Source organism: Leucopleurus acutus (assembly GCF_964270905.1).
Source record: "Leucopleurus acutus genome assembly, chromosome: 4".
Lineage (NCBI taxonomy): Eukaryota > Metazoa > Chordata > Mammalia > Artiodactyla > Delphinidae > Leucopleurus > Leucopleurus acutus.
In genome coordinates, this window is record NC_139146.1 from 149,730,192 (window position 1) to 149,758,153 (window position 27,962).

Below are 27,962 nucleotides of genomic sequence, written 5' to 3' on the forward strand. Positions count from 1 at the left end.
TCTTCTGTTGCTGCTTCAGTATTTCTAGGAATTCTCTTTGTAAGTGGCAAGCTCATCACAATACACTTTCCCTGAGCTCTTCAGTAAACTGCTCAATTTTTCAAGACCTGGAATTATTTTTTTGATTGATCTTTCACTTTTATATAAAACCTTTAAAAACAGCCAGGAACAGGCATCACTTTTCAGCAGTAGGGCAGACCTTTTTTTTAAGCAGTTTGATAGATTAGGCACTTTGATTCACTGAAAACAACCATAAATACAGGATAAACTGTAAACCAACATTTTTGGATGGAATAATCAGGTCAAGAACTAAGGGAAGGTGGTACTTCCCTCGAGAGTATCTGCCAAACCTGGTGAACCTGAACTTCAGTTTCAATGGCTGAGGCTGAGAAAAGGAGACAAAGCCCAGACTCTGTTCAAATTAGGGAACCTTGCTTCATAAATCTGGGACCCAAAAGGGCTACCATTAGAGTGAACCAGGGTAACCTAGAAATGAACAAGCTCTTTCCTCCACTCCTGCATCAACCCATCCCCACCCTAACTCCAAGACCATGAGGCAAACTGTAGTTAAAATGGTGCGCGCGCGCGCGCGCGCACACACACACACACACACACACACACACACACACACACACACACACACAGAGTCACAAAATACATGATAATGAAGGAGCCGTGAGGAAGATTCAGCAGAAACTAAAGACAGCAAAAACTGACCTGCAAAGACTTCAGGTACCCAGAAATTATAAATAATGACCAAGAAAAAAAATTTAAAGAACCAATGAGAACTTCCAGAAGTGAAAAACATACTACTAGAAATAAAACTCAAAAGACAGTTTATGTTCTTTTTTTTTTTTTTTTTTTTTGCGGTACGTGGGCCTCTCACTGTTGTGGCCTCTCCCGTTGCCGAGCACAGGCTCCAGATGCGCAGGCTCAGCGGCCATGGCTCACGGGCCCAGCCGCTCCGCGGCATGTGGGATCTTTCCAGACCGGGGCACGAACCCGCGTCCCCTGCATTGGCAGGCGGACTCTCAACCGCTGCGCCACCAGGGAAGCCCAAAATACAGTTTTAATAGCAGACAAAAATCACTGAAAAGCTAATTCATGAACAGGAAGATAGGGCTGAAGAAATCATCCAGAATGGGGTAAAAAGAGACAAACAGATGGAAATTATGACAGGACGATTAAGAGACATGGATGACAGAGCGAGAAGATCTAACATACAAAATAAGTAGAATTTCAGGAGGAGAGAGTCAATACTTGTTTTGAATTAAAACGTGTAACAACTTAGAAATGGAGGGAACATCCTTTTACCTAGAAAGATTATTTTACAAAACCCCATAGTAAAAATGTTATTTAATAGTGATATTCAGAATTTTCCTTTAAAATCACCAACAAGATTAGGCACCTACTATCACTATGACTTCTATTCAACATTCCTCTTGAACAACTAGGGGTAGGAAGGCCTAGCCAGTGCAACAAGGCAAAGGAAAATAATAAAATGCCTAAGAATTGGGAAGAAAAAAACATTATGTTTTTCAAAGATATGATTGTCTGCACAGAAAACACAAAAGTATCTACAGTTAAATTACTAGATATAATGCGAGAATTTAGCAAATTCACTGGCTATTAAAAAAATCAACATTCAGGGACTTCCCTGGCGGTCCAGTGGTTTAAGACTCCGAGCTTCCACTGCATGGGGCCTGGGTTCGATCCCTGGGTGGGGAACTAAGATCCCACACGCTGCACAGTACGGCCAAAAAAAAAAGGAAAAAGAAAACAAATCAATATTCAAAAATCAATGCATTCTTACAATGCATTCCTATAATCAATGCATTTATCTGCTGTTAAACCAACAAGAGATAATATAGTTTTTAAAAGATACCATTTACAAAAACTTAAAAAAAGTTAAATACCCTGGAATAGATTTGACTAAAGATATCCAAGACTTTCATAGTAAAATAACAAAAACTCATTGAAAAACTTAAAAGATAATCTCATAAGTAGAAGAAATAGATACCATGAAGATTCACAACAGTAAAGATATCAATTCTCCCCAAAGTGAAGTACAGATTAAATGCAATTTCAATCAAATTCCCAGTAAGATCTGTGTATGTGTGTGTAGAACCTGAAAAGCCAATTCCAAAATTTATAGGGAAGAACCAAATGCCAAAAAATATCCAAGATTCACTTCAAGAACAAGACAGGAGTGTTTCTTTTAGCAAGTAGAAACAATATAGAGCCACATAAAATGATTAACAGTACAGAAAAGAGCCTGTACGTGAACCCCGCATACAGAAACTTGTTTTATGACAGTTCACATTACCTATCAGTGCAGAAAGGCCAGAATTTCAGTTAAGCGGTGCTAGGTAATTGTTTTCATATGGAAAATAATAAAAATAAATTTTCAGTTGGATTAAACACCAACGTGTGAAAGGCAAAGCTAACCTCAATACTCCCTTTAGACCTTGGCAGGAGTGACCTCTGCCCTCTGACTTAAAGGTCTTTGCTCTGGGCTTCCTCCAGCCAAGCCCCTTCCCACAAGGGGTCTGCAGGGTCAACGGGGCCTGCCTATATGGAGCCCACTCATCACACATCCCCATCTAGACTGAGCTCCAGAACCCAAGACCCGCAGGTCCCTGCCCAGACGGCTCCAAGCCAGCCCCAGGAGCTCCACAGGTTTCTCCCTCCACTTGCCCATTGGGGAGTGGAAGTGTCACAGGTGACACACCCCAAGGCTCCAGGGCCCCAGGGTTGGCTAAGGAATGGCTATTGTGGGAGGTGGGATGCAACACAGAGACGTGGGCTGAGGTGTCCACACACGGCCACGTGACAGCCCTGGTGTGGGAGAAAACCAAGGAAGGAAGAGAAGCGCAGAGGACCTGGGGTGGGAGCGGGGAGGGTCCGTCGGAGCCTCCCCTTTCGCTGCAGAACTCTGTAAGGAGCCAAGGTTTCGAAATTCAAACCTGGCTTCCCCTGTCATGAGGAAGGTTTATTTGTCAAGGTGGGAAGATAGAGTATATTTTATTTCATTTAACACGTTGTTAGCTAGATTTCTAACCTTTTAAACATTAGACATATGGTGTATAAGCCTCTGTTTGAACTCCTCCTCCGGTCCCAGCTATCATCTCTGTTAGAAGACTATCTAGACTATCTAGAGCAGCCCTCGAGGCCAAATCAGGCCCCCTGCTTATTCTGTAAAGTCTCACAGATGCCGGAAATATTTACCATCTGGTCCTTTCCAAAAAGAAGCCCTCCAGATCCCTGATCCGGGTAACAATTTAAAACCTTGAAGGAAAAAAAAGTTTAAAACAAAACACATGGAGTAAAGATCATAAAGGAATAGACTGACAAAATTTTTTTTTTTTTTTTTGGCCATGCCGTGTGGCATGCGCAATCTTAGTTCCCTGACTGGGGATCTAACCCGTGCCCCCTGCATTGGCAGCTGGGAGTCTTAACCCCTGGACCGCCAGGGAAGTCCCCAAATTTTATCTACATTAAAATTAAGAACCTGAATTTCGGACTTCCCTGGCGGTCCAGGGGTTAAGACTCCCCGCTTCCAGTGCAGGGGGCCCAATTCAATCCCTGGTCGGGGCACTAAGATCCCACATGCTGAGGAGTGTGGCCAACAAGTTAAAAAAAAAAAGAAGTGAGTTCATCAAAAACCACCAAGACAAGCTATAAACTGGGACTTGATATTTGCAACACATATAATTGACAAAGGACTAGTATCCAAACTAAAAAGTACTCCTATAACCAATAAGAAAAAATTAAATACATTTAAATTGAGCAAAAGGACAGGTATTCTATAGAAGAGGAAACAAGTATTGCAATTATAGACATGAAAATATGCTCTAATGCATTAGAACCAGGGAAATACAATTAAAATCATAATTTGGGGCTTCCCTGGTGGCCCAGTGGTTAAGAATCCGCCTGCCAATTCAGGGGACACGGGTTTGAGCCCTGGTCCGGGAAGATCCCACATGCCGCGGAGCAGCTAAGCCCATGCGCCACGACTACTGAGCCTGTGCTCTAGAGCCCGTGAGCCACAACTACTGAGCCCACGAGCCACAACTACTGAGCTCGTGTTCCGCAACAAGAGAAGCCACCGCAGTGAGAAGCCCACGCACCGCGGCGAAGAGTAGCCCCTGCTTGCTGTAACTAGAGAAAGCCGTGCGCAGCGATAAAAACCCAACTCGGCAGTCAATCAATCAATAAAGTCATAATCTGGCACGATTTCAATATGGCACTAAAAATATTTTCCCAATTTTAAAGTCAGACACGGGGCAACAGAATTCTCATCATTTCCTGGAGAGGATTTAAATTGGTCCAACCACTTCGGAAGACAGTTTGTCACTACCCATAAAGAACAACACAGGCATATCCTCCAACCTATCAATTCCAGAATTAGGGATGGAAACTAAAAACTAACTCTTGACACATGGTCACCGAGAGATAAGTACAAAAATGTTGACAGTAGCATGTTTTTTCATAGAGGAACCCTCCCCCCAAAAAAGAATTGCAAATAGCACATACTGTATATCCATCAATACCGGAATGGATAATTCTGGTAGAGTCACACTATGGTGTGATAGAGAAGCGAAAATGAAGTACAGACATAAGTATTAATCTGGATGAGTCTAAAAAAACAGAACGTTGTGTAAGCAGCATGTATTCAATTCATATGAAATTTTGGAAACAGCAAAATTAAACAGCATAGTGTCAAGAGATACTCATGGTTATAAAAAAATAAAGAAGCGTAAGTGAATGATTGACTGAAAATCCAGGATCCTGGCTACCTCCGCGAGGTGAGGGTGTATAATCTGTGAGAGACACACAGGCATTTCTAAAGCACTAGAAATGTTTTCTTTTTTAACATGGGTGGTAGTTACACTGATGTCTGTTTTACTACTTTTCTTTAAACTGTATACGGATACTAGACACACTCCTTTATATGCATGACTTAATTCACAAAAAACAACATTTTAAAAATAACAGTACCGACCTCATGTTTCGTAAGAGTCTGCTTAAGTTTCAAGCCAGGTGAAACCAAGGGAATTTTTATTGCAAAATAAAGATGTACGGGTTTCTAGAACAGCACTTACCCTGTGCAGCTTTTTCAACATTTCTAGGAGAGTTTTAATGTGATAGTTATTCTCCGTAGTTCCAGCCCAATAATTCAGCTGAGCAATGACGGCTGTTTTAAACATCTGCACCAGTCTGATGAAAGCAGCTTCTTGCAGAGATGCCCAATATTCCTCTGAGGGATACGAAGGTAAGTAACTGTCAGCATGTAATATTTCTTGGATTCTTAAAGGTAAAAAGTAGTCAGTATTTTCTGAAACTGGTGGAATATTTTCATATATATTGTAGTCATAAAGACACATTTGTAATAAATTTTTCAGTAAATACAATCGGAATTGAAAGTGTAGAATTTAATGTTCTCAAAAAAATGCCTTGACAGTAAGAGAGCCACAGATTGGATCTAATTAATTTGTTGGGGGAAAAAAAAACTAGACAAAATTAATCAGTCACATTTTTTGCCCAGATGAAATAGCATACAGTATTAAAAACCAGATTAAGAACTATTTGTGATTACACGACTCTATTTTGCCCTCTTAGCACGAGTTTTTAACTCTTAAAAACCATCTTTCCACATTGTATAAAAGAAAAATGCTTTAAACCAGCTTTTCATCGCTTACAATGTGACAAAACATAAGAAAGAATGGACTTTCTTGGGCTGAATATGCTATTTGTGTCAAAAACCTCATTAGAATATCATCAAGCCCCTAGACCTAATTTCCAGTGTACTGGAAATACAGGGACAGGAGGAAACAATCAGACAAACCTAGATGTGAGACACTGAACAGGACTACTGACCCACGCTCTTTAAAAAAAAAAAAAAAGCCCGTACGATACTTTTCGGGACAAGTGCAGAAATCTGAATATGGCCTAGATGTGAGGTAATATTATGGAATCACGACTAATCTTATTAGCTGTGGTAACCATGTTGAGGTAATACAGGATTCCATATCCTTAGGAGATGCATGCTGAATATTATGGGTAAAATGTCCCGATATCTCCAACTCACTTCCAAATAGTTCAGCAAAAATAAAATGTAAAAAAAATAAAAATAAATAAAAATAAAAAAATAAAATAAAATAAAATGTAATCTGTACACACACGGCAACATGTTAACTGCTGTTGACTCTCAGGTAGAGAGCATCTGGGATTCACTGTACTAGTCTTTCAACGTCTGTGTATGAAGTTCTTCATAATGAAAAGTAGGGGGCAAAGGACCTCATGACCAAGTCACACAGGTATCATTACAAGAACGCTGAAAAGGGACTAGAACAATCTATCTTGGATGAACACAGTGATTATTGCAGCATGTTAGAATACGCTAAGACTAGGAACTAAGAACCATGAATGTGTTCACGATCACCTAAGCTTTGCCGTAACTTCACTAGGCACGTGTTTCCACTGAGAAGACAGTCATGTGTTTTCAAATGTAAACCATCAATCTTACCCAGGACCTCTGACGACTGGCCACGCATTTTATAAAGAGTCTCTGCGAAAGGAACCACCAGGCTCTCCCAGTTGTTACAATCATGCATCACAGGACATTCCGGGAGAAGGAAGAAAACTCCTAAAGCTTCTTGATGTGGAGAATGAAATGGAAGATTTTTCAACAGAGTATCCCTGAGACATGTGGTTATCTGTGGTCAAAAAGGATCCAGGAAAAGACACTCAGAACATAGCAATTACTGTAATAAAATAAAGTGTGGAACCCGGAGTTTCTTCCCACCATGAAATTGGAGCAATCACGTGGTCTCTCTAAAACCCATGTTCACAACCCATCTCATCTAGCTTCCCCAATACCTAGGTGTGTAAACGTGTGACAAGTAACCTCTCCGTCCAATTGTTGGGGTTCATGAAGGAGATCAAGAAGAAATCACATGTGCAAGATTATACTGGATGGACTCAGAACTAAAAGGCAGCCCTCCCAATGATGGTCCACATTCTTCCCTCCAGTTCCACTAGCACACCTCATTTTTTAAAGAGGATGTGTCAGAATCTCCCAAAGCAAAACAAAAATAAAAAACAAACAAAAACAACGAAAATCCGCATGGTCTCCTGTTACCTTCTCACAGAATCACCTGTCTCATCACAAACTCTCTCCACCAAACTCTAGTTTCTAGCCCTTCCAATCTTCTTAGTTTCCCCAATTCAGAATGCACGTGTTGAAGAAAAATTCAAATGGAATTCTGAATGTTTATGTGTTCTGTGGGCTCAGATAATGGTAATAATTTGCCTAAAAGCCCGTTAAGAAGATAATCTAGTGTTTACAGGGTTCTTATTATTTGTCTAAGTAATTCACATATATAAGTTCATTTATCCTTGTCGTTTCTCTGTAACATAGATGGTATTATTAACCCCGATTCATAAATGAGAACTCCGCACGTTAGGGAAATTAACCTGCTGAGGGTCACAGAGCTAAGTGAGAATCTCTCCTGATCTTTCTGACTCCAAAGCTCAAACTCAATCACTAAATTATGAGATACTAGCTAAATGATATCTCTAAATCTACAAAATCTTACAATTATCTATTTTCACATCAAAACATTCTATTGGGCTCCCACCACGAGGTTCAGTCTTCAGAGTCATATGCACAACTGATGCTGCACGTGCCCCCCTCCTTCCTCTGGGCTCTTCACCATCCACAACCCCAAACCTCCCAGCCCTTTAGAACCACTGTACCGCTCTCAAGCCAGTTACACTGTTTCACAGCTTGTGCCTTGGTGCACACCTTCCTGACTGCCTGGAATGTCCTTCCCCTGTAGGTACCTGGTAAACTCCCCTCCCCCTGGGCACCTTGTTTTGAGCACTCTAAACAGAGCTGACCGTTCACTGCCCAGGCAATGAATCAATTCATTCCTCTAAAAATATTTATTAAACACCCAGTATGTTCTAAGCTGGGAACTAGGGAAGACAACTGACAGCTGCACATAGGTATCCGTCTCCTTCACTAAACCAGGAGCCTCTAAAGACAGGGGTCTCACCACAGTTCCCTACGCACAGCAGTATTCAAATATTTGCTGAATAAATGAAGGAAGGCCAAGTCTGTGAGTCCATGTCACAGAAATCGCAAAACAGAAACATTACGGGTCTTCTGATCCAACTGTCCCATCTGAACCACTGGGAGACTGCTCTGTGATTATGTCGCTTGCACTGTATCTGATACTGTTCTGGCACAGCTAAGGATAATCAGCCTTGGTGATGAACTGGTCCAACCTCTTCCCTTCACAGATGCAGACATGGCTTTCTATTCTTGGTGATCTTTCTACTAACTGCTGCAGAGTCCCGATAAAGGTGCATAATTAAGGATCCATTTTACATCAGACTCCTCATTAGGCAATGGTTCTGCCAAAGTTAACAGTTAAATTTTCCATCTTCCCTTGAGAAAAGAGTGCGCGAGAGAGAACCTGCAGCTAAGATACAGAATGCTGAGTGTGACAGACAGAGCAAGAGACCAGGTGAGGGAGCTGAGAGCAGGAAGAGAACAAGCACGAGACACAGAGCGGGAAAGAATAAGAGCCACAGAAGCAGAAGGAAAGACCACATGGGGGCGGGGGGCCAAGAGGGGTGAAGGAGGGGGAGGGAGCGTGCGCAGAAACGAGCCAGAGACCCAGACAGAAACAGACTGAGAGAGCAACACAGACAGTACCACCCCTAGATCAATCAGTACAGTAGAAGAGGGAAGTAAATTAATAAAGGCTACATATAAAGGAAGCATGCCTGAAGCATCCCCGAGAGGGAAGCCTAAAGATAGTAGTAACAGTGCTGAAACAAAGAAGCAACAATCCCAGCAAGAACAAGAATATTCTAGAACCTACAGAAAAGGAAGTGCAGACCAGGCAGTCCTTGGTGAGGGAGACATTCGTATCAGAAAAAGTGTTTTCCTTTCTATACTTATGTTTAAAATAAAATAAAAATAAATAAAATAAAAATAAATAAATAAATAAAATAAATAAATAAAATGAAAATAAATAAATAAAATAAAAATAAAATAAAAATAAAAATAAATAAAATAAAATGTTGTTCTTATTCTAGTGTACCAGTCTCAACAAATATTTTAATCATCTTCCTAAAGCCCTAAATTGAAAACATTCCCTCTAGGGGAGTGCCTGTACATACACGTGTATGTGTGTGTGGGCACCGATGAACTAGTTAGATTATTTGTAACCTAAGTGCCTCCTCTACCAACTATTTCACCCTAAGTGGGGAAACTCCTGAATGGCAGCTGAGTTTAACTTAATCTATATATACCACAGGGTCTCAAAGAGTATCTGAAAACAAGATATTTCTTCTGAAATTTTGAGTTCTTATAAAAATGTTTCAGTGTATTTTCTTTTTCCAAGTAACAATCTGAAGAATACCACCGTGTTAGTAATCCAGTCCTTTTGGGTTAACTCCATAAAGGTGTCCCTTGCTGCATTTAAGTCCAAATGAAGAGACATCGTTTCTTCAGCTATTCTGTGGAAGGAAGGTAAATGAAAAATGGATGAGTAAGTAAATGAAAACGGACACTTCAAAATTAAATATTTTATTAGATTATTTATCCAGATGAAAAGTTTCTTCTCAAGCTTGCTTCATTTTAATAAAATTACTTTTTTCCCACCTTTTCAATAACTATAAAAATTTGACTGAATACAAACACAACTGAAAATATAGTTGACAAAATGTGATTATTTCTGAAATGTCAAAAAGTATCAAGGCCGCATTAACTATACGTACACTATCAGACTTTACATCAGATACTGTCTTATCTTAAATGAGTAATCAATAAATATTTATTTTCCAGTACAAAAAAAAAATAGCCACAGGAAAAAGGTAAAGGTATTTCTTGTTTTCCAGTTACATGAACTACAAGCAGGGACCAAAAAAGGGGTTTCAGAGCAGTAAATTTTTAGTAATCAAAGAGAAAATTACTAATGAAATGTCTATCTTAACTCAAGAACTACATTTATACTGGACTGAATATACTGTCTAAAATTAGACCCATTCTTTGTGAAATAATACATATATTTAGTGTCTGAAAACAGAAAAAGTTCTTTTAAATAAATATTATACCAATATTTAGGAAAAGAAGTACAAAGTCATTCTTTCATAATACTTAAAAATTCAAAGAAACCTTAGTATCTAGTAATAAGGAAGTAATCAAATAAATTAAGGTACGCCCTTCCCATGGAATACCATGCAACCACTAAAATGATGTTATGGGGAAATACTGAATAATATAAAAATGGAATAAAATGGAAAGATGGGCAAATGTATTAAGCGTGAAGAAATGTATAAAACAATATAATCCCCTTTTTTGTAAAACTACAGATTTGCATAAAAAATATTTATACAAACACTAGCTATTACGCTTAAGTGGTGAATTTTGGCTGATTTCCATTTTCTTTTTGTTTCATGTCTTTTTTTTGACATTTTCTACAGCAAGCATATATGTGCTTTTGTAGGAAAAAAAAAAGGTAATTTTTAAAAAGAGATAAAGACACACATAATTATTTTACCCTCAAACCATTTTCTTTATCATCTATCACAGTTTCTTAAATTGAGATATAATGGACACATAACATTATATTCGTTTCAGGTGTATACGACATAATGCACTGACATATGTACAGCATATGCTGTGAAATGATCACAAGTCTAGTTAATATTCATCACCACACACACTCACACATTTTTTTTCTTGTGATGAGAACTTGTAAGATCTATTCTCTCAGCAACTTTCAACCATACAATACAGTATTATTAACATAGTCACCATGCTATCGATACATAGTGTTTTCAACAGAATTTTATATTTATTATATATATTACCTTTCCCTTAAAAAACTTCCAGCCAGACATGCAGGAGATGAAAATATCTCTCTGATTTCCCTATATTAGGAATAAGATGGTGGTTAAAACAAATCAGAATATGCCTCCTTGTAGCAGGAGACATGACAAATTGTCCTTCAAATTCCTCCCTCCATCTCCCAATTTATTTGCATATTGCCATGGGCATCTGAAAGTCTCATTTGCGGAAATCTCAAAGTTTCAGAGGCAAACATGGGAAATAAAAAGATACGTACTCAGGGAAGCCAGAGGGGAAGGGGATAAGGCTTGACCTAGGATATTTTCTTGGACAAATAAAACACTCCCAACCCACCCAGCTTTCCAAGCCCTACTTATTTCTATTCCACTGGAGTAGAAACAAAAAAAATTACCAGAAATGAAAGGTGGGGATGTATGTTCAGTTGTGTCATAGAAGTACTTGCACAAATAGCTCTTGACCACTTGTGCTCTGCACGATGCAGCTATTTGGTATAACTACTTTCCAGAATTAGGAAGCCATACCTAAAAATGTCTCTAAAAGGAAATGCCTGTATAAATGAGTATAATTTGTACAGATGGTAGGAGTTCTATCATTGAGAGTAAGGTTGCCTAAGCTGTTCAGCTGTGAATAACAGCTCAACAAACAAGAGGCCCTAAAGTCAACGAGGGTTGAGAAACTGTAGACTCTATTTCCTGCTCAGTGTCACAATTAAACATATCAAAGGCCCAGAGAAGTCCTGCAGTAAAGAAAGATGCCCCCATGGAGCTTACATGCTAAATTGTATGTGTCAACTTGGCTAGGCCATGGTACCCAGAGATTTGATCAGACACCAATCTAGATGTCGCTATGAAGGTATTTTTTAGATGAGATTAACATTCAAATCAGAAAACTGTGAGAAAAGCAGATTACCCTCCATAATGTGGGTGGGCCTCATCTAATCAGTTGAAGGCCTTAAGAGAAAAAGTCTAAGGTCTCCAGAGGAAGAGGGAATTCTGCCTCCAGACTACCTTGGGACTCAAGCTGCAATATCAACTCTTCCCTGGGTCTCCAGCCTGCTGTCTTGCCTCAGAGATTTTGTACTTGCCACCCCCTACAATTGCATGAGCCAATTCCTTAAAATCTCTCCCCACCACCATCAAACACATGCTATTGGTTCTGTTTCTCTGCAGATCTCTGACTAATGGACCACTAGCGGACCACAAAATCTCACATCTCTGTAGCGTGCAGAACCAGTTGGGGAAACACTGCTTTAGAGAGGTATATGAGCAGACAGACACTTAGGGTGCACCTTTTTGTATTCTGCCACTGTTTAGTCCCCACATCAGCAATCCATCTCTTTACAGTGCCTTCATTCAAGGTAGGAATTCTCCTCCTCAGATTAACATAGGAATTCTGTAAACAAACAAAATAGTAAAATACAGTAACTTAGACACCACAGAAATAGGTATCCAACTCTTAGGCACGTTCTAGGGATAGAGGGTAATACTAAGCATGGAAAACATAGCTCTGCAAAAATCATCAAGTAAGATTCTACCAAGGAACAATCAATCATTTGTCTGGTTGCCAATTTCTTGTCCAAGGGTGCTTAGATCCAAAGTAAGTTTCTCTGAATGCCCCAACACTGAACACTTTATACGGGTATGATCAGATTAAACTGAACATCAGACAGCTTTGAGTGGAGAGATCCTAAAGGACTGGGTACAGAAGTGGCAGGAACTCAGTTTGCCTTGGTGGAGTAGGATATGGAGGTTACAGACTGAGTATTCATAAGACTATAAACCTCGGGTCTTTTTCAGTATTGGCCGGCAAAGTCACTTCAGAATATCAACCTGCTGGTTCACTAGCACCCTGACCAAAATGCTCTTGGCAAGGAGCCTCCCGAAAGGTAAGCAGAGTCTAAGGAAATCACACGTATTTGACATACACTAAGGGCAAATCTGCTGACTTTTGTGAGTAAATACGTATGTAGTTTAGACAATAAAGGATCGATAATGTCTAACCATTCCCCAAACTCAGCCTGGTAACCTGATGATTTTGGAATTCACCAAATCTAGATTCTAGAACCTTCTGTTTTGCTTAAAATACCAAGTTATAAAACTTCTAGAGATCTATTTTTACCTCTTTTTCCACCCAAAGCAAAAGGCTTTGATCTCCTCCAGCAATCATTATTAACTCCTTTTCTGAGGTATGGCTTTCTGAAAGGGATTTACAAAAAATAAGAGTTTAGAAATCTGATCTCATCTGATACAAATATACACACTCGGCCTAAATAATTTTAGATTCCTCTTAAACTGAGTCCTTTTACCTTTCTGACAGACAAAGACTCAGTACATTTCCTACCGATAAAGCAGAAATACATATCTACTTCAGAGTAAAGTCTAGTTAGCAAACATAGATGATTCGCAAGGTCGGCTGCTATCAGTTTAATACACATAATTAACATAAATGCTTATATATACAACACAGTCAAACAAATATTTGATTAGTTAACTGTTCCCTGGTTTAATTCAGCGCCTCTTACTAAAAACCCTATTTATTATTCTACAACTCAAGATTTAATCAACGACTACTGGCTGTGAAGGATGTAAGTACTTCAAAAGCCTATGCAAGTGGTTATAAGAAATCAGATATAATACTTGCTCTGCTTAAGGAAGTAACCCGACTGTTCATTTCCCCAGAAGAACTGAGAGAATTCTGGTACTTCCGGTCACCACTAAGCTTTCAGAAACAAGTGACCCAAGGGCTCTGAGGCACTTCTACAGTGGAACGTCTCAGAGCGAAGGCTCTAGAGTTACACAGGGCACAGTTCACGTGTCCAGCCACAACCCTTCCCGGGCTAACCTTCCGCCCTCCGAGTCTCTGCACCCTCCAGCAGAAGACAACTGAGAGTACACATCTCCTGGATCTGTTTAAGGGCCGGTGAGCTAGGCAGTTTACACTGCCTGGCATATGTCAGCTGCTCATCATTCTGAGGGTTTTATACGATTATGAGTCAATTTAATCAGGTAATAGGTCCCTTGAAAACTGGAATCAGAGGCTGCATAGGCCTCTGAACCCATATAGTCTATTTTATGTTGTATCGTTTTAAATCCACATTAATCGTAACCTGAAGGGCTAAGGGAAAACTAATGGTTATTTCGACTTGATAAATTAGATTGGCTGTGTTACACTGGTTACAAGTAAACGAATGAAAGCAATGTTTAGAAAACCTCCCTTCACCGTCAGACACTTCTTTTCTTGCCCACATTACACACTTAGAACAATCAGTTTCTCAACCAAGGTATTCGTGCCGAATCCTGTGCTCCTCAAGAACTTACCAAATGTGAGTTCTTCCTTTGATGACAATTTCATGGGACACGGTATCAGCTGATTATGTGTTCCACCGTTCCCCAGTTGTCCTTCTTTTCCAGAACCAAAAGAAAAGACCTTCCCCAAATCAGAAACATAGGCAAGTGTGTGCTGCCTATTAAATGAAAACACATATGGTCCGTTCTCAATTATCCACAATGATTAGAGTATGCAGCAATCCGGTAAACTGAGGAAATTACGCTACTCGGTCAGGGAAACAGCTAACCAACTTCCAGTGGATGATATCAGCCACCTAGAAACTAAGAAACCACTCATGTGTGGCTGAGATGATTTTAGAACCCCTAAGCGTGCTGAAGGCCACGAGGCTGCACCCTGGCAAATGACGTTCCCTTCGTCAGAACAAGCACCACCTCTTGCCTTCTACTCCTTCTTTAGGTCCTGGCTTGAGTCCCCACCTTCTGGAAGCCATCTCTGAGTCCCTCCCCTCCCCATCCTAGAAGATAGCATTAGGTGATCCTCCCCGAGCTCCCACTCTATTTCCCAAAGACCTTTATCATGCTGATGTTCTTACTGATTTGCCTGATGGCCTCTCCTACTATACAGATGTATAAGGAAAGAATCTGGCCTTACTCCGAGGTCTGGCTTTTGTCCTCACTTCCTGGGAGGTAATGTCTAAAGCCTTAGAATTTTCCAAGTGACAGGAGTGTCTCTGTTATTCATGGTAGGCCCGCCCCTAAGACCACACCTAATAGTTTATCCAGGTGGCTCATGGAAGCCCCTCCAGCTGTATGTAAGCCCAACCTCTCGATACACAGAGGCTGGAGGCTGAGTTCAACCACATGGGCAAGAATTCAATCAATCATGACTAAGCAATGAAACCCCAATAACAACCCTGGACTTGGGTGAGCGTCCCTGGTTGGCAATATTCTTCAGTCATGCATCAGGCTGGGAGGAGGTAACACGGCCCATGGCTCCAAGGGGAGTGGACACCAGAAGCTCCTCATTTGGACCCCTTCTAGACTCTGTCTTAGGCATCTCTTCCTTTGACTGGTTCTAACTTGTATCCTCCTCTTGTAATAAAAGTGACCATCAGTGTAGGAGCCTTCAGTGAGTCTTGTGTCTTTCCAGTGAATTCTCCTGTGTTAGCAGGGGTACTGCCTGGTTTGCAGTAAGACATTTCTAAGGTGAGGACTCCTTCCGTAACACATGCTACTCGGAGGAATGTATGTTACGAAAAATCCAAAGTGGTGACAATGTTCCTTTGGTCGATGCAGAGATGGAGTGATGATATCAATGGATAAACCTTTCTAACTCATGTTTGTTCATTTTTTTCCAAATAAATAACTTTTTTTTTAAGATAAAAGTGCATTCGAACAGTTACAAAGGTATTTCACTAAAGGACCAACAGAAAGTAAATATATTTACACATTAAAAAAAACAATGAAAGTAAATATCTATAGTAAAATATTTATTATGATTGTCTAATAATGTAAAATTAAGCATCTTCACCTATCTGAAAATGTCTGATACCTTTATTTCAATCAAAGAAACTCGATGGACATTTTATTAAACTACCTATCTAAATTTACTGTGCATATCTTACCAATTTTCATTGACACTTTACAACTCACCTTCCACAGGCTATCTGGGTCACTCTATTCCCCACGAGTCCAGTTACCAAACAGGGTCTTAACTCATTCTGTGTTGAATTGTGACCGAGTTGCCCATACTTTCCAGCACCAAAAGTAAACACCAGCCCACCCTAAAGAAAGGGAACTTCATATCAGATTCTAGAGAAATATGACACAGAAGTAAACACTCACTGATGCAAAGGCGTCAGTGAAAAACCAATAAAATCACCATCGAAGCAAAGCCCCCCAGCGATCAGGACAGTCCTGCGTGTGGGCAGTGGTGACCTTTCTTCCCTGGGAAACACCAGCTGCCCACATCTCCAGGTTCTAGTGGGTTCTCCACTACCAAGTGCTCTCCTGGGATTACAGTCAGAGAGACAAGGGTAACGCACCTTTGTTAGCAGGGCAGTGTGAGAGCCACCACAAGCGAGAAATTCAACTTTCTGACTGTCCGGCATTTCAATAAGGCAAGGAGAATCTTTATCTAGGCAAGGGAAAGAAGAGTTCAAGTGACCCAAAGGAAATGGTGAATTTCACACTAGAGTTCCACCTACTGATAAAATACCCAGACCACTTCCTCTAGGCCCATCACAACAGCTCCTAACACACTGACAAGAAAGGCTCTGTGTTGGTACATTTAGGTCTAAAAGCAGAGGTGCGCAGTGGTCAAAGGGCCACAGTCGGGGGCCCTCACCTGTGAAAGTGTCACTTTCACTTCCCAGAGCCCCTTCTTCTCTTTTGAACCTGACCTGATTAGCCTTCATTGAAGCATACCTGATATTTCCAAGTCCCATCTAGCATTACCCTTTTAATGAACATAAAGCTTCTTTTTTCTTTCAAAGTCTCTACTACACTGTCCTTCCCTTCCACTACCTCTTCTCTCTTTCACGATTATTTTCTCGTCCAAGCACTTAGAGATTCCCCAAAAATAAGTTCAACTGTCCTTTATTCCTTTTCCTCCTCTGAGTATTTTTCTAACACTGACTTACGGGTTCTCCTGAGTAACTAGCATTGGACCATGTGAGGCAGAAATGCAGTTATCTGATCAGTAACTCTGGGGGGAACGTGTTCATCACCACAGCTAATGAAGCAGCTGAGTTTGCCACACCTGAAATCTCTAACAAGGTGTTTGGGGTAATCAGAAATATTGCCATCTGCTTTGTAGGGGTAGCTCAATAATGAGAATTGTTGTGTTTTCGTGTGTGTGTACAGATGTAATGAATACCTTATGAGACTGGGACAGGTGAGTTTCTAAATAGAATTTTAGTATCCTTTTGTCCTAATGTAATTGGAATAATAGACATTTAAGTGCACAAGTACCTTGAAGGTCACTTCATCCAAACTCATCACTTTACAGAAAAAGAAAATAAGACCTAGAGAAAAGTAAGTGACTTGGGTAGGTCCTGAAATTAGTTAACTTCAAGTGGGAATCAAAGCCCAGGTATTCTGATCCCCAGTCCAATGCTCTTTCCCTTTTTCCTACTTGGCCCTGACACACGTCTCAATTACAGCCATGACCGGCACACTGCGCATGCATGTCGTTTAGACCGATTCTGCCCTGAAGACAGAGAGATAACCGGGGAGATCAGTGCTAATGAAAGTGGGGATCTGAATCATTTTTGCCAGGGAAGTCTGTGGTACATTCATCTCTTATATGACAAATATATATTTGTTTAGAATATGAATTTGAAAATATGTTTCCATACTGTCAGTGTGGCCCAGGCCCAGCTGTCCACAATCATTTCTTCCCCATGAGTAAATGTTTCCCGACATGGATAAGGCCATGCTGTGGGCTTCTCCCGCAGAAATCTGAACCAAGGGGACTCCTGAGAGGTGCTCCACGATCTGCGGTGTAGGGACCGAGGCAAATCCTCTTCCAACTCCAAGCTGGCCGTCTGAGTTCTGTCCCCACGCAAAAAGCTCACCACCTTGACGTAAACAGAGAAAACGCTGTCTTAGTTAAGTTTAAAATGCAGCAGACATCACCCTAGGACATTATGTGCTATCCATACTATACCATCATGATCTCCTCCATTCAAACTGACAAGACTGCCCAGATCCTCTCATGTCTGGGTCAGAAAAACCAGAACCTTCACTTTAGCAATGACAGTTACAATTCCTTACCTCTTACCTCAAAGGGTAGTGCTATGAACTGAATGTCTGTGTCCCCCCAAAACTCCTACGTTGAAATCCTAACCCTCAGTGTGACGGTATTAGGAGGTGAGGCCTTTGGGCGGTGACTAGAATTAGATGAGATGGCGAGGTGGGGGGCACTCATGAATGGGGTTAACGCCCTCACAAATGGGTCCCCAGAGAGCTCCCTCATCCTCTCCACCTGTTAGAAAACTGGCCCTCAGTAGACACCGAACCTGCTGGAACCCTTACTTTGCACTTCTACCTCCAGAACCGTGAGAAATAAATTTCTGTTGTTTAAGCCACCCAGTCTATTTTTGTCATAGCAGCCCGAACGGACAAAGAATAAAGCTATCTGAATATATTATAATCAAATTCAAGAACCACTTATGTTAAAAATCCCACAGGATGGGCCCATGAAAGATAGAAACATTCTACATTTGGGAAAATAAAACCTAAAACTACTTTTCTTTCTTTCCCTCTCCCAAGTGCCTTAAGATGCCAAATAAATACCTTAAAAATACATTGAAAACTGCAGCACAGTGTTTTGAAAGAGTGAGCATCTTCTTCCATTAATTGAATATATGGAACATATTTTTATTTTACTTATTTATTTTAAAAATTTTTATTGGAGTATAGTTGATTCACAATGTTGTGCTAGTTTCAGGTGTACAGCAAAGTGAATCAGTCATACCCATACACATTGGATCATGTTTTTAAAGAAAAGTTCTTAGATATTATCAATAGAGACGACAGTATCTAATGGGGTCTAAAAGAATATATCGGAGATTTAATCTTTACTGAGCAGGACCTGGTGGGAGACAGAGGTTTTCCTTCAAACGTAATTATCACATGCCTATCAGCCACCAGGAATATTATGATACCACTAAGAACGATCAGTAGTTCCCTTTCTTGCTTTCCCAACTTTCATTCTTCCTAGATTGTGATTTACCAATTACAAACCCTGAACAACCCCTTCGCTCCACATCCCTAGATCCTGGGCTTCTTGAAGGCACAGTGTGTCTGTCTCATCTTCACAACCTCAACATGGTAGATACTCAAAATGAAAGATCTGTTCATAAATGGATGAACTCAAACAACCAGTTTTTTCCAATACAAGTTTTATACACTCAAACCTTAGCAGGGCCTTCAGTACAGGTCAAATACTTGATTACTTACTTCCCTTGAATTCCAGCTTTCATTTGGTTTATGTTTATATCTGTCCTACGTATTTAAAACATTTCCTTGATCCTGAATTCCCCCCTCTATCGCCTTCCTGTCTTAATTAGGTCAAGTTTCTTCAGGAAATACTCCATATTCACTACTTCCCTTCCCTACCATTATGGAATCTGATAAGAAACAGGAAGTAATAAAGGGCTGGGGAGAATCTCTGAATTCAAAAGGTAATGTTAAAACACGTCAGAGGCCTGCAAACTGGTCATAAAAGCAGACCCAAGGGATTCTGAGCTCCTATCATGGGAGCTAGAAGAGCACTAGGAAAAGGGAAGAAAGTTCTGGAAAAGGGTGGACCATGCCTGGTCCTGCTTCCAGAGAGGAGATTTTGATTATTCAGAATATTTTCACTGTTTCATATTTGAAAAGTAAACAAACATGGAACTTCTGAAATAAAGCTCTAGGCCCAAGAGGTAGCCCAGGTTCCATGTCACCAAACCAAACTTTCATGCCGCTGTAAATGCTCCGCTTGACCAGAAACACAGCATATGCAGTCAGCCAAGCCCCAAACACCAAGTCGACGCTGCGCTCTACACTGATTTCCTTGTTCCTTGATCTTTCTAAATGTCAGCCACGCAACCTCAGCCAGTCACGCCCGGTTTCCGCGTTGAGGCTTCTGACACTAAACTCGCCCTTGCCCGAAACCCCTCGGGAAGACTGTTCCACTGCTTGTGAAGCCCTGTACACTCTCAATCCATGGGTTCTTTTCCCTTAAATAAAGGACATCAAACTCGTTACCAAATTGTTTTAGTTTTGTCATTTGACAGAAGAAAATGTAGGAATAGTAATTATGAAAACCTGAAGATTTTATAGGTTCAAGAATTCTAATTTTGTATCTCCTTTAGTAGTGCTCTAGACCATATCACATTCAAAACCATACTTCTGTCCTCTTACAAAGTGAAGCACATACATTCTACTAGTTCTATACACACACACATTTGCTCCCTCTAAGAAACAATTAATATTCCAGAAAAGTACCTTTTGAGAGTGCAAGCGAATGATAATCTCCGCATGTGATCTGAATTATATTATTTTTTTCTTGTAAAATGCACTGAAACCTGATGAAAGAAAATGTTTTATATTGATCACATAATGGAAGTCACAACATTGATGTAAGAATTATTAATTGTATTTAATTAGGATTGAAGCTCAAAACATTAAATTTACTGCTTCACATTCAGCACATCTAAAATTATTATAATAATAACATGCTTTAATTAGTGGCTTAAAAAGAAAATAATGTGCATTACAAAACTGTGGTAAGATGATTCTAAGACACTTTTGCAAACAATAATTTTATGATGCAGGAATAATACAAGATGAAAATAACTTCTAATTCACATTATCTACTAGTAAAAAGTCTCACAAATCATTCCATGATAATTCATTTTTTCCCAAGGTTGAAAACTATTTCTGTAAATATAACTTATAGTATTATTATGAGGGTTAAATGAGTTAATGAATGTGCAAGTCCAGTTTGGGGCTATGTGGACTAAGCAATCATTTCCTTTAAATGCCAAAGCAACACATGGTGCATGCAATGGGAGACATAAATTGATTTCTAGTTCATTGATAGAATTCACTTGTCCAGAATTCATCATTTACTTAAGATGTCACTGTATAAAGCAGGCGACAAGGATCATATAAAGTAACATCTTCCAACAAAAATTATGATTGCCTTTTGAGTAAAATTTAAATAGTTTTTAATAAAAGAAAAAACCTTCCTTACCTTGCATGTTTTATGCTATAGTTGTACTCAAATGGTTTTCCATCTGAGGAGAGAACCAGCATGTGCTCTGCTCCTTGGTCCATGGAATGTATCTTCATTTTTTTCCCTAACTTAATGCACTCTGCAGAGCAAATCCAACCAGGAGCTGTCACCATTCTGTTACCCACTATTATTATGCATTTCATCATAATACACTTAAAACACCTGGAAAAAGTTTGCTTTTAGATTCCTGTTCAAGAAGTTCAGAAAGAGAAACTAAATTTGAAGAGCTAGAAATGAAAAAGGCTGTAAGAAAATATACCTTAATTTTTGGACAACACAACTCTTTTTTTTTTTTTTTGGTACGCGGGCCTCTCATTGTTGTGACCTCTCCCGTTGCGGAGCACAGGCTCCGGACGCGCAGGCTCAGCGGCCATGGCTCACGGGCCCAGCCACTCCGCGGCATGTGGGATCTTCCCGGACTGGGGCACGAACCCGTGTCCCCTGCATCGGCAGGTGGACTCCCAACCACTGCGCCACCAGGGAAGCCCCCACAACTAATTTAAAAAGTAAAATATTGTGTATTCTGAGATACACTCTTTCCAAAAACAAAACAAATAACAATAATAAACCCCTCCTGACGCTCCATCTAGAAGCCAAGGCCTATATTCTTAAAAGGAGACATTTGGGGTGGGGGGACGATTTTTAAAAAGGATGTTGTTAAAAGAATTGTTATTGGCATTAGTGCACATTTAGCCCTTTATAAAAGTTAAAGATTTAAAATTGTCCACTATGCCATTTACTCTAATTTGTTCACAAAAAGTAGGATAGATTTGGGACCCTGTTTCAGTTTTCAGTTCTAACGAAAAACATTTATTCATGTAAAAATATCAAAGCACAAACGACTTCATAATAAAAATGCTAAGAGAACCAAAACAGTTTGGTAATAAAGAAGAAATCGCCCAACAGACTAAAGTTTTTTAGAGAGCCAGCATTTCAAATCAGTTGAAAAAAAGGAGGGAGGGTTTATTCAAAAAAGGTATTGGGACATCCTGCTAGCCAGTTTGGAGAAACAAATCAATCTAGATCCCCCTACTTCATTCCTTAAGTCAAAATAATTTCCAAGTGTATCAAAAATTTTAGGTTTAAAAGTAAAATCTTAAAATTTGTATAAAGATGAGAACATTAAAAAAAGAAATTGGATTGTGAATAGCTTTCTAACATAACACAAAATGCATAAGCCTCCGTAAAAGATTGATGAAGTAGACAAAATAACCTTAGCTAAAAGCAAGTCGGGGAAAATTTTACAACATATATGACCGACAAAAGGCTCCTCTAACTCAATATTCAAAAACTCTTCGAAATAAATACGAAAAAGATGACAACTCAATATTTTCTTTTTTGTGTGTGTGGTACGCGGGCCTCTCACTGCTGTGGCCTCTCCCGTTGCGGAGCACAGGCTCCGGACGCGCAGGCTCAGTGGCCATGGCTCACGGGCCCAGCCGCTCCGCGGCATGTGGGATCCTCCCGGACCGGGGCACGAACCCGCGTCTCCTACATCGGCAGGCGGACTCTCAACCACTGCGCCACCAGGGAAGCCCAACAACTCAATTTTTTAAAAAGCCAGGCAAAGATATGAATGAACAGGCAGTTCACCAAAAAGAAATGCGAATGACCCACAGAAAAAAAAACTTCGACTCCGCTCAAGTTAAAAGTAAAACGAACAAAAGTAAAATATCATGTTCTTCACTCAACAGAAGGGCAAATTTTTCAGTTAAGTGTGTGGCCATTTGCTTTCCCGCCCACCTGTAGAATGGGAGCTACAGACACCGGACCTAATCTCTACAGAGTTTACCGAGGAGAAGTGCAACTGAAAGCACTCTTTAAAATACCTGCAAACATCGTCACTGAGAACGAGATAACGCGAAAGAGGTTCTCCAAAAACTCCAAATAGGAGCGGACCGAAAAAGGGGTCAGTGAGAAACACACTTGGAACAGAAACCAACGACAGAGGAGGACTGGCTGAGATTAAGATGCTGCCGGTACACTCCCTCCGTGCGGTTGGCGGACGCAGCCGACTACTCCTCGCCACCACCCCGCCAACCTCCACGCCCACCGGGCTCGGGGCGGGGAGAGCTCAGGGATGCTGCACGAGCCAAGCGCGAAAAGCCCCCGGGCCGAAGCGCGTCTGCGGCCTCCGCCGACCGCTGCGGCGTCGGGTCCCCTTCTGAATGTCCTTCGCGGTGAGAGAAGGACTGCACACCCACAAGTCGGGACACTCTTTAGAGAAGCGTCCCTGCTGGCCCCGACCGCGACTCCGACCCCGGCAGCCCACCGCACTCACACCCCCAGCCCGCGGCGGGAGGGCCGAGCGGGCGCTGCGTCGCCCCACTCACTCGGCTTCCTGGCGCCGTCGCTCCCCGCCGGCAGCTGGTGGACCTCGACGCCGGCGCCGCCGCGCTCCAGCACAGCCAGGCGTTCGCGCGTGCAGCACATCTGGCGCGTCGCCTCGGTCCTCCGGGACAGCGCGCTGCGGAGCGGGTCGGCGCTGGGGAAGAGCCAGAGCTTCGCACCCCGCAGCTCCGCGGGCCGGGACGCGGGGACTAGCCCGGGCGCCAAGCGCGCGCCGCCGCCCCGCGACCTCCTCGATGGCCTCCGCTCCATCACCGTTTTCCCGGGCTCCACGGCAGTGCCTCCGCTCTCCAGACCTTCGGAAGAGACCGAGCTGTGGCGAGGCAAGGAATGGGGGAGACGGCCGCTGCGAGAGCGCCCACGGGCCACGAAGCGTCGCGGTGCGGAGGCGGAACGAGCGCAACGCACGACGGCGTCGAGGACCCGCAGCCTCCCTACCCCGCCCCTGCCCCGACGCCGGGCTTCCAATGTGCTGTTTGGGGGCGGAGCCGGCAGTGTCAGAGAGAATCGAAACTGCCTTTTTTTTTTTTAAGTGGGCGGAATCGAAAAGGAAAAGTTAAAGGGAAACTCTATGACTCACGACTGGCTTGGATGGTGGCCAGAGTAAACAGGAAGCTGGCCGGTGAAGAGGTGGGTGGGCAGGGCTGAGAAGGTGTCCTCGGGCGGGCAGTAGCCACCTGAACTGGACAAGGTGGCCTTCGAAGAAACACTGCAATTCCACTAGGAGGAGCCCTGACACAGACGGACGTGCAGAATTTCCAGAAACTATGGTGGCCCGGAGAGCTGAAAGTTGTTAAGCATTCTGTTGGGGGCTCTGCCGCAGTCTTGTGGTGAAACTAGTGCCGTACCGTACCACGGCCCACGCTGCGATCCCTGCAACCACTGTTCTGCTGTCAATAAATCTTTGCCTTTTCTAGAGTTTCTTAGGAATGGACTCAAACTTGTGCAGTCTTTTGTGTCTGACTTTTTTCACTTAGCATAATGCTTTTGAGATTCATCCTGTAGTGTTTCATCAGTAGTTCCCTCTTTGTTATTGAGTGGTATTCTATTATATGGATATACCACAATTTCTTTATCCATTTACCAATAGGCAGACTTTTCAGTCCTTTCCGGTGTGTGCCCACAGAGAATAGAAGTGCTGTGAACACTGTGAACAAGTCTTTGAGTGGATAAATGTTTTCATTTCTTTGGGGTAAATACCTAAAAATGGAATTGCTGTGTCATATGGTAAGTACATGAATATCATTTTAAGAAACTACCAAACTTTTCTAAAGTGCTATACTATTTTGCATTCCATCCAGCAGTTTATGGGAGTCCAGTCCCTCTGTATCCTTGCTGACATTTGGTTTGGTCAGTCTTTTTAATTTTAGCAATTCAGGTAGTCTAGAGTACTATCTTATCGCAGTTTTAATTTCCATTTCCCTAACAATTAATGATATTTAGCATTTTTTCAGGTGCTTATTAGTGCTGATCTCTGTCTCTTATTTGGTGGTCTGTTCATATCTTTTGCCCATTTATTCGATTGCTTATTATCTAAGGGTTTTTTATATGTATAACAGAGTTCTTTTTTAATATTTATTTATTATTTTATTTGGCTGTGCTGGGTCTTAGTTGCTGCACATGGGATCTTCCTTGCAGCTTGCAGGATCTTCAGTTGCAGCATGTGGGATCTAGTTCCCTGACCAGGGATCAAACCAGGGCCCCCTGCATTGGGAGCGTGGAGTCTTAACCACTGGACCATCAGGGAAGTCCCTGTAATATAACTCTTTATGTTACATATAAAGTCCTTTATTAGACATATGTTTTGAAATGTTTCCTACCAGTCTGTGGCTTGCCTTTTGATTTTATTAAAAATGTCATTTGAACTAACACAATATTGTAAAGCAACTATACTTCAATTTAAAAAAAGCTATGATAAAACTAAAACAAAAAAATAAAATTACATGAAAAAATGTCATTTGAAGAGCTTAAGTTTTAATTTTGATGCAGTTTATTCATTTTTTCTTCTTTATCCATTTTTGTTTTTCTCTTACATAGTTCATGCCTTTTTTGTCTTACTTAAGAAACCTTTGCTTGACCCAAGGTAACAAAGATTTTCTTATATGTTATCTTCTAGAAGTTTTATAGCTTTAGGTCTTTGTTACATTTCAAATGAATTATTCTTTATGATGTGAGGTAAGGGAAGAGGTTCATTTTTTTATTCTTATGGATTTCCAACTGTTCCAGTTTGGAACAGTTCCACTGAATTGCCTTGGCGTCTTTGTCAAAACTGTTGGCTATATGTGATTTGATTTACTTCTGGACTTTTTATTGTGTTCCATTATCTGTATGTTCATTTTTAAAAAAAATAAATTTATTTATTTTTGACAGTGTTGGGTCTTTGTTGCTGCATGCAGCCTTTCTCTAGTTGCGACGAGCGGGGGCTACTCTTCGTTGTGGTGTGTGAGCTTCTCATTGCGGTGGCTTCTCTTATTGAGGAGCATGGGCTCTAGGTGCGTGGGCTTCAGTAGTGGTGGCACGCGGGCTTCAGTAGTTGTGGTTTGCGGGCTCTAGAGCGCAGGCTCAGTAGTCGTGGTGCACGGGTTTAGTTGCTCCGTGGCATGTGGGATCTTCCCAGACCAGGGCTCGAACCCATGTACTCCGCATTGGCAGGTGGATTCTTAACCACTGCACCACCAGGGAAGTCCTGTATGTCCATTTTTACTCCAGTACCACACTGCCTTGATTACTGTAGATTCTAATTAAGTCTCAAAATCGGTTCACTCAACTGTTCCACCATGGTCCTTCTTCAATGTTGTTTTGCCTATTTTAGGTCCTTTGCATTTCCATATACACTTTAAGATCAGTTTATCAATTTCTACAAAACAGACTGCAAGGATTTTGAAATTGCACTAAATTAGATCAGTTTCAGAAGAACTGACATGCTGATAATATTGATTCTTCTGTCCATGAGCATGTCTCTCTCCATTAATTTAAAGCTTCTTTAATCTCATTCAGCAATATTTTCAAGTTTTCAGGGAACAGTCGAACATATTTTATTAAATTTATCCTTAGTATTTCTTATTTTTTGATGATATTGCAAATGGTACTTTAAAAAAATTCAGTGTATGATTGTTGTGAGTATATATAAATGCAATTAATTTTTACATTGACCTTGAATCCTGACACCTTTCTATATTTACTTAATAGTTCTAGTAGTTTTTTTGTATGGATCCCTTTGAATAGCCTACGGATACCCATGTAATTTATAAATAAGATAGCTTTACTGTTTCCTTTCTAATCATTATGCCCTTTCTGTTTTTTACTTTGCCTTATTGTATGGACTAAGTACATCTAGTACAATGTTGAACAGAAGCGATGACAAACATCTTGGCCTTGTTCCCAATTTTAGTAGGAAAGCATTTGGTCTTTCACCATTAAGTATGAAGTAATCAGGTTGAGGAAGTTCCTAGTTTTCCAAGAGTATTCATCCTGCATGAGTGGCTATTCATCCTGCACGAGTGGCTGTTGAATTTTGTCAGTATTATTCTACCTCTATTGAGGTAATGATGTGATTGTTTTTTCTATTATAGTGAAATATAATGGATTTTCAAATGCATTTCTGGACTAAATCCCAGTTGGTCACAAGGTAGTATCCTTTTTATATTTTATTGGGTGTTTGACACGTTAAAACTTTGTAGAAGATTTTTGTATCTGTTCATATGAGAGATACATGTAGTTTTCTTTGCCTGTAATGTCTTTATCTGGTTTTGGTATTAGGGTAACGCTGGCAACAGAGAATTAATTGGGAAGTGTTCTCACTACCTTTATTTTCCGAAAGAGTATATAAAGAATTGGTACTATCTCTTCTTCATATGTTTAGTACAGTTCACCCATTTGCACAGAAAAAGTAATGTTGGAGTTGAAAGGCCTGAAAAACACAACCCAAAAGTCAGGGGCCTAAGGATCCCTAAGATTTAGAAGTTACCTTTTCCCTTAAAATTCAAATAGAATACATCTGGGCCTTCATTGCATTTATTGTAGAAACTAGATCTATCCAAAATAGCTATGGGGATTTGCCGGGGGCTTATGTTTCTACTAACCACCTTACCTTCTAGTGTCCTTGGTTCAGTCTCTATGTCTGTTCTGTCTGTCCTCAGATGCCTGCCCTCTTTCCACATCAGCACCCCAGTAGGAACTTCACCCCACAGCTTCCTTTCCCAAAGTACCACTGACACAAGGCTTCTGTGTGTGGTTTGGGATGACAATAGGCATTTATAGAATAGCTTACAGTTTAAAATTTAATATGAGATGGAAATGGCCCACAAAATTCATTTCCACCATACTTATATCTCTCCTTTAATTCATTCTATACCATGATGCTGAAAACATATTTCATGTTCTTCATTTTTGTCCAACTGTAATTCAATGGGAGTTCCTTGTTGGGCTTAGCCTTTAACCAAAATAAAGAATGCTTCTTGGAACACAGCAATGAGCATAAGTCATTATTCATTAAATTAATAAATCCCTTAACATTTAGATTTTTCAAATAGATTGTTTGGCTAAAATCAAAACTCTGGAGACATTCCGGAATATAAAAATATATATCTATGTGCCTCAAAAACATGTTGAATTAGTTTATAGTTTTATTTTTTTGAACTTCAGC

The 27,962-nt window shown here is 40.8% G+C and overlaps 1 protein-coding gene across 3 annotated transcripts in view; it reads right to left on the minus strand.

Annotated features, from left to right (window-relative positions):
* The window catches only part of LOC309961434 (E3 ISG15--protein ligase HERC5-like), a 40,925-nt gene extending 17,170 nt beyond the window's left edge, over positions 1–23,755 (minus strand). For 2 of the 3 annotated variants that reach the window (XM_082838683.1, XM_082838681.1), the window contains exons 1-13: positions 23,302–23,755; positions 20,927–21,047; positions 20,176–20,255; positions 17,538–17,759; positions 16,224–16,315; positions 15,832–15,962; positions 14,209–14,354; positions 13,010–13,086; positions 12,180–12,283; positions 10,894–10,953; positions 9,441–9,537; positions 6,530–6,719; positions 5,106–5,260 (exon numbers count right to left, since the gene is read on the minus strand). In XM_082838683.1, the coding sequence (XP_082694809.1) occupies positions 5,106–5,260; positions 6,530–6,719; positions 9,441–9,537; positions 10,894–10,953; positions 12,180–12,283; positions 13,010–13,086; positions 14,209–14,354; positions 15,832–15,962; positions 16,224–16,315; positions 17,538–17,759; positions 20,176–20,255; positions 20,927–21,047; positions 23,302–23,569 (1,743 nt within the window). In that variant the 5' untranslated portion in view covers positions 23,570–23,755. The remainder of the gene's footprint in view (positions 1–5,105; positions 5,261–6,529; positions 6,720–9,440; positions 9,538–10,893; positions 10,954–12,179; positions 12,284–13,009; positions 13,087–14,208; positions 14,355–15,831; positions 15,963–16,223; positions 16,316–17,537; positions 17,760–20,175; positions 20,256–20,926; positions 21,048–23,301) is intronic. The other variant, XM_082838682.1, reaches the window with a different exon arrangement.
* Between the last annotated feature and the right edge of the window lie 4,207 nt (positions 23,756–27,962).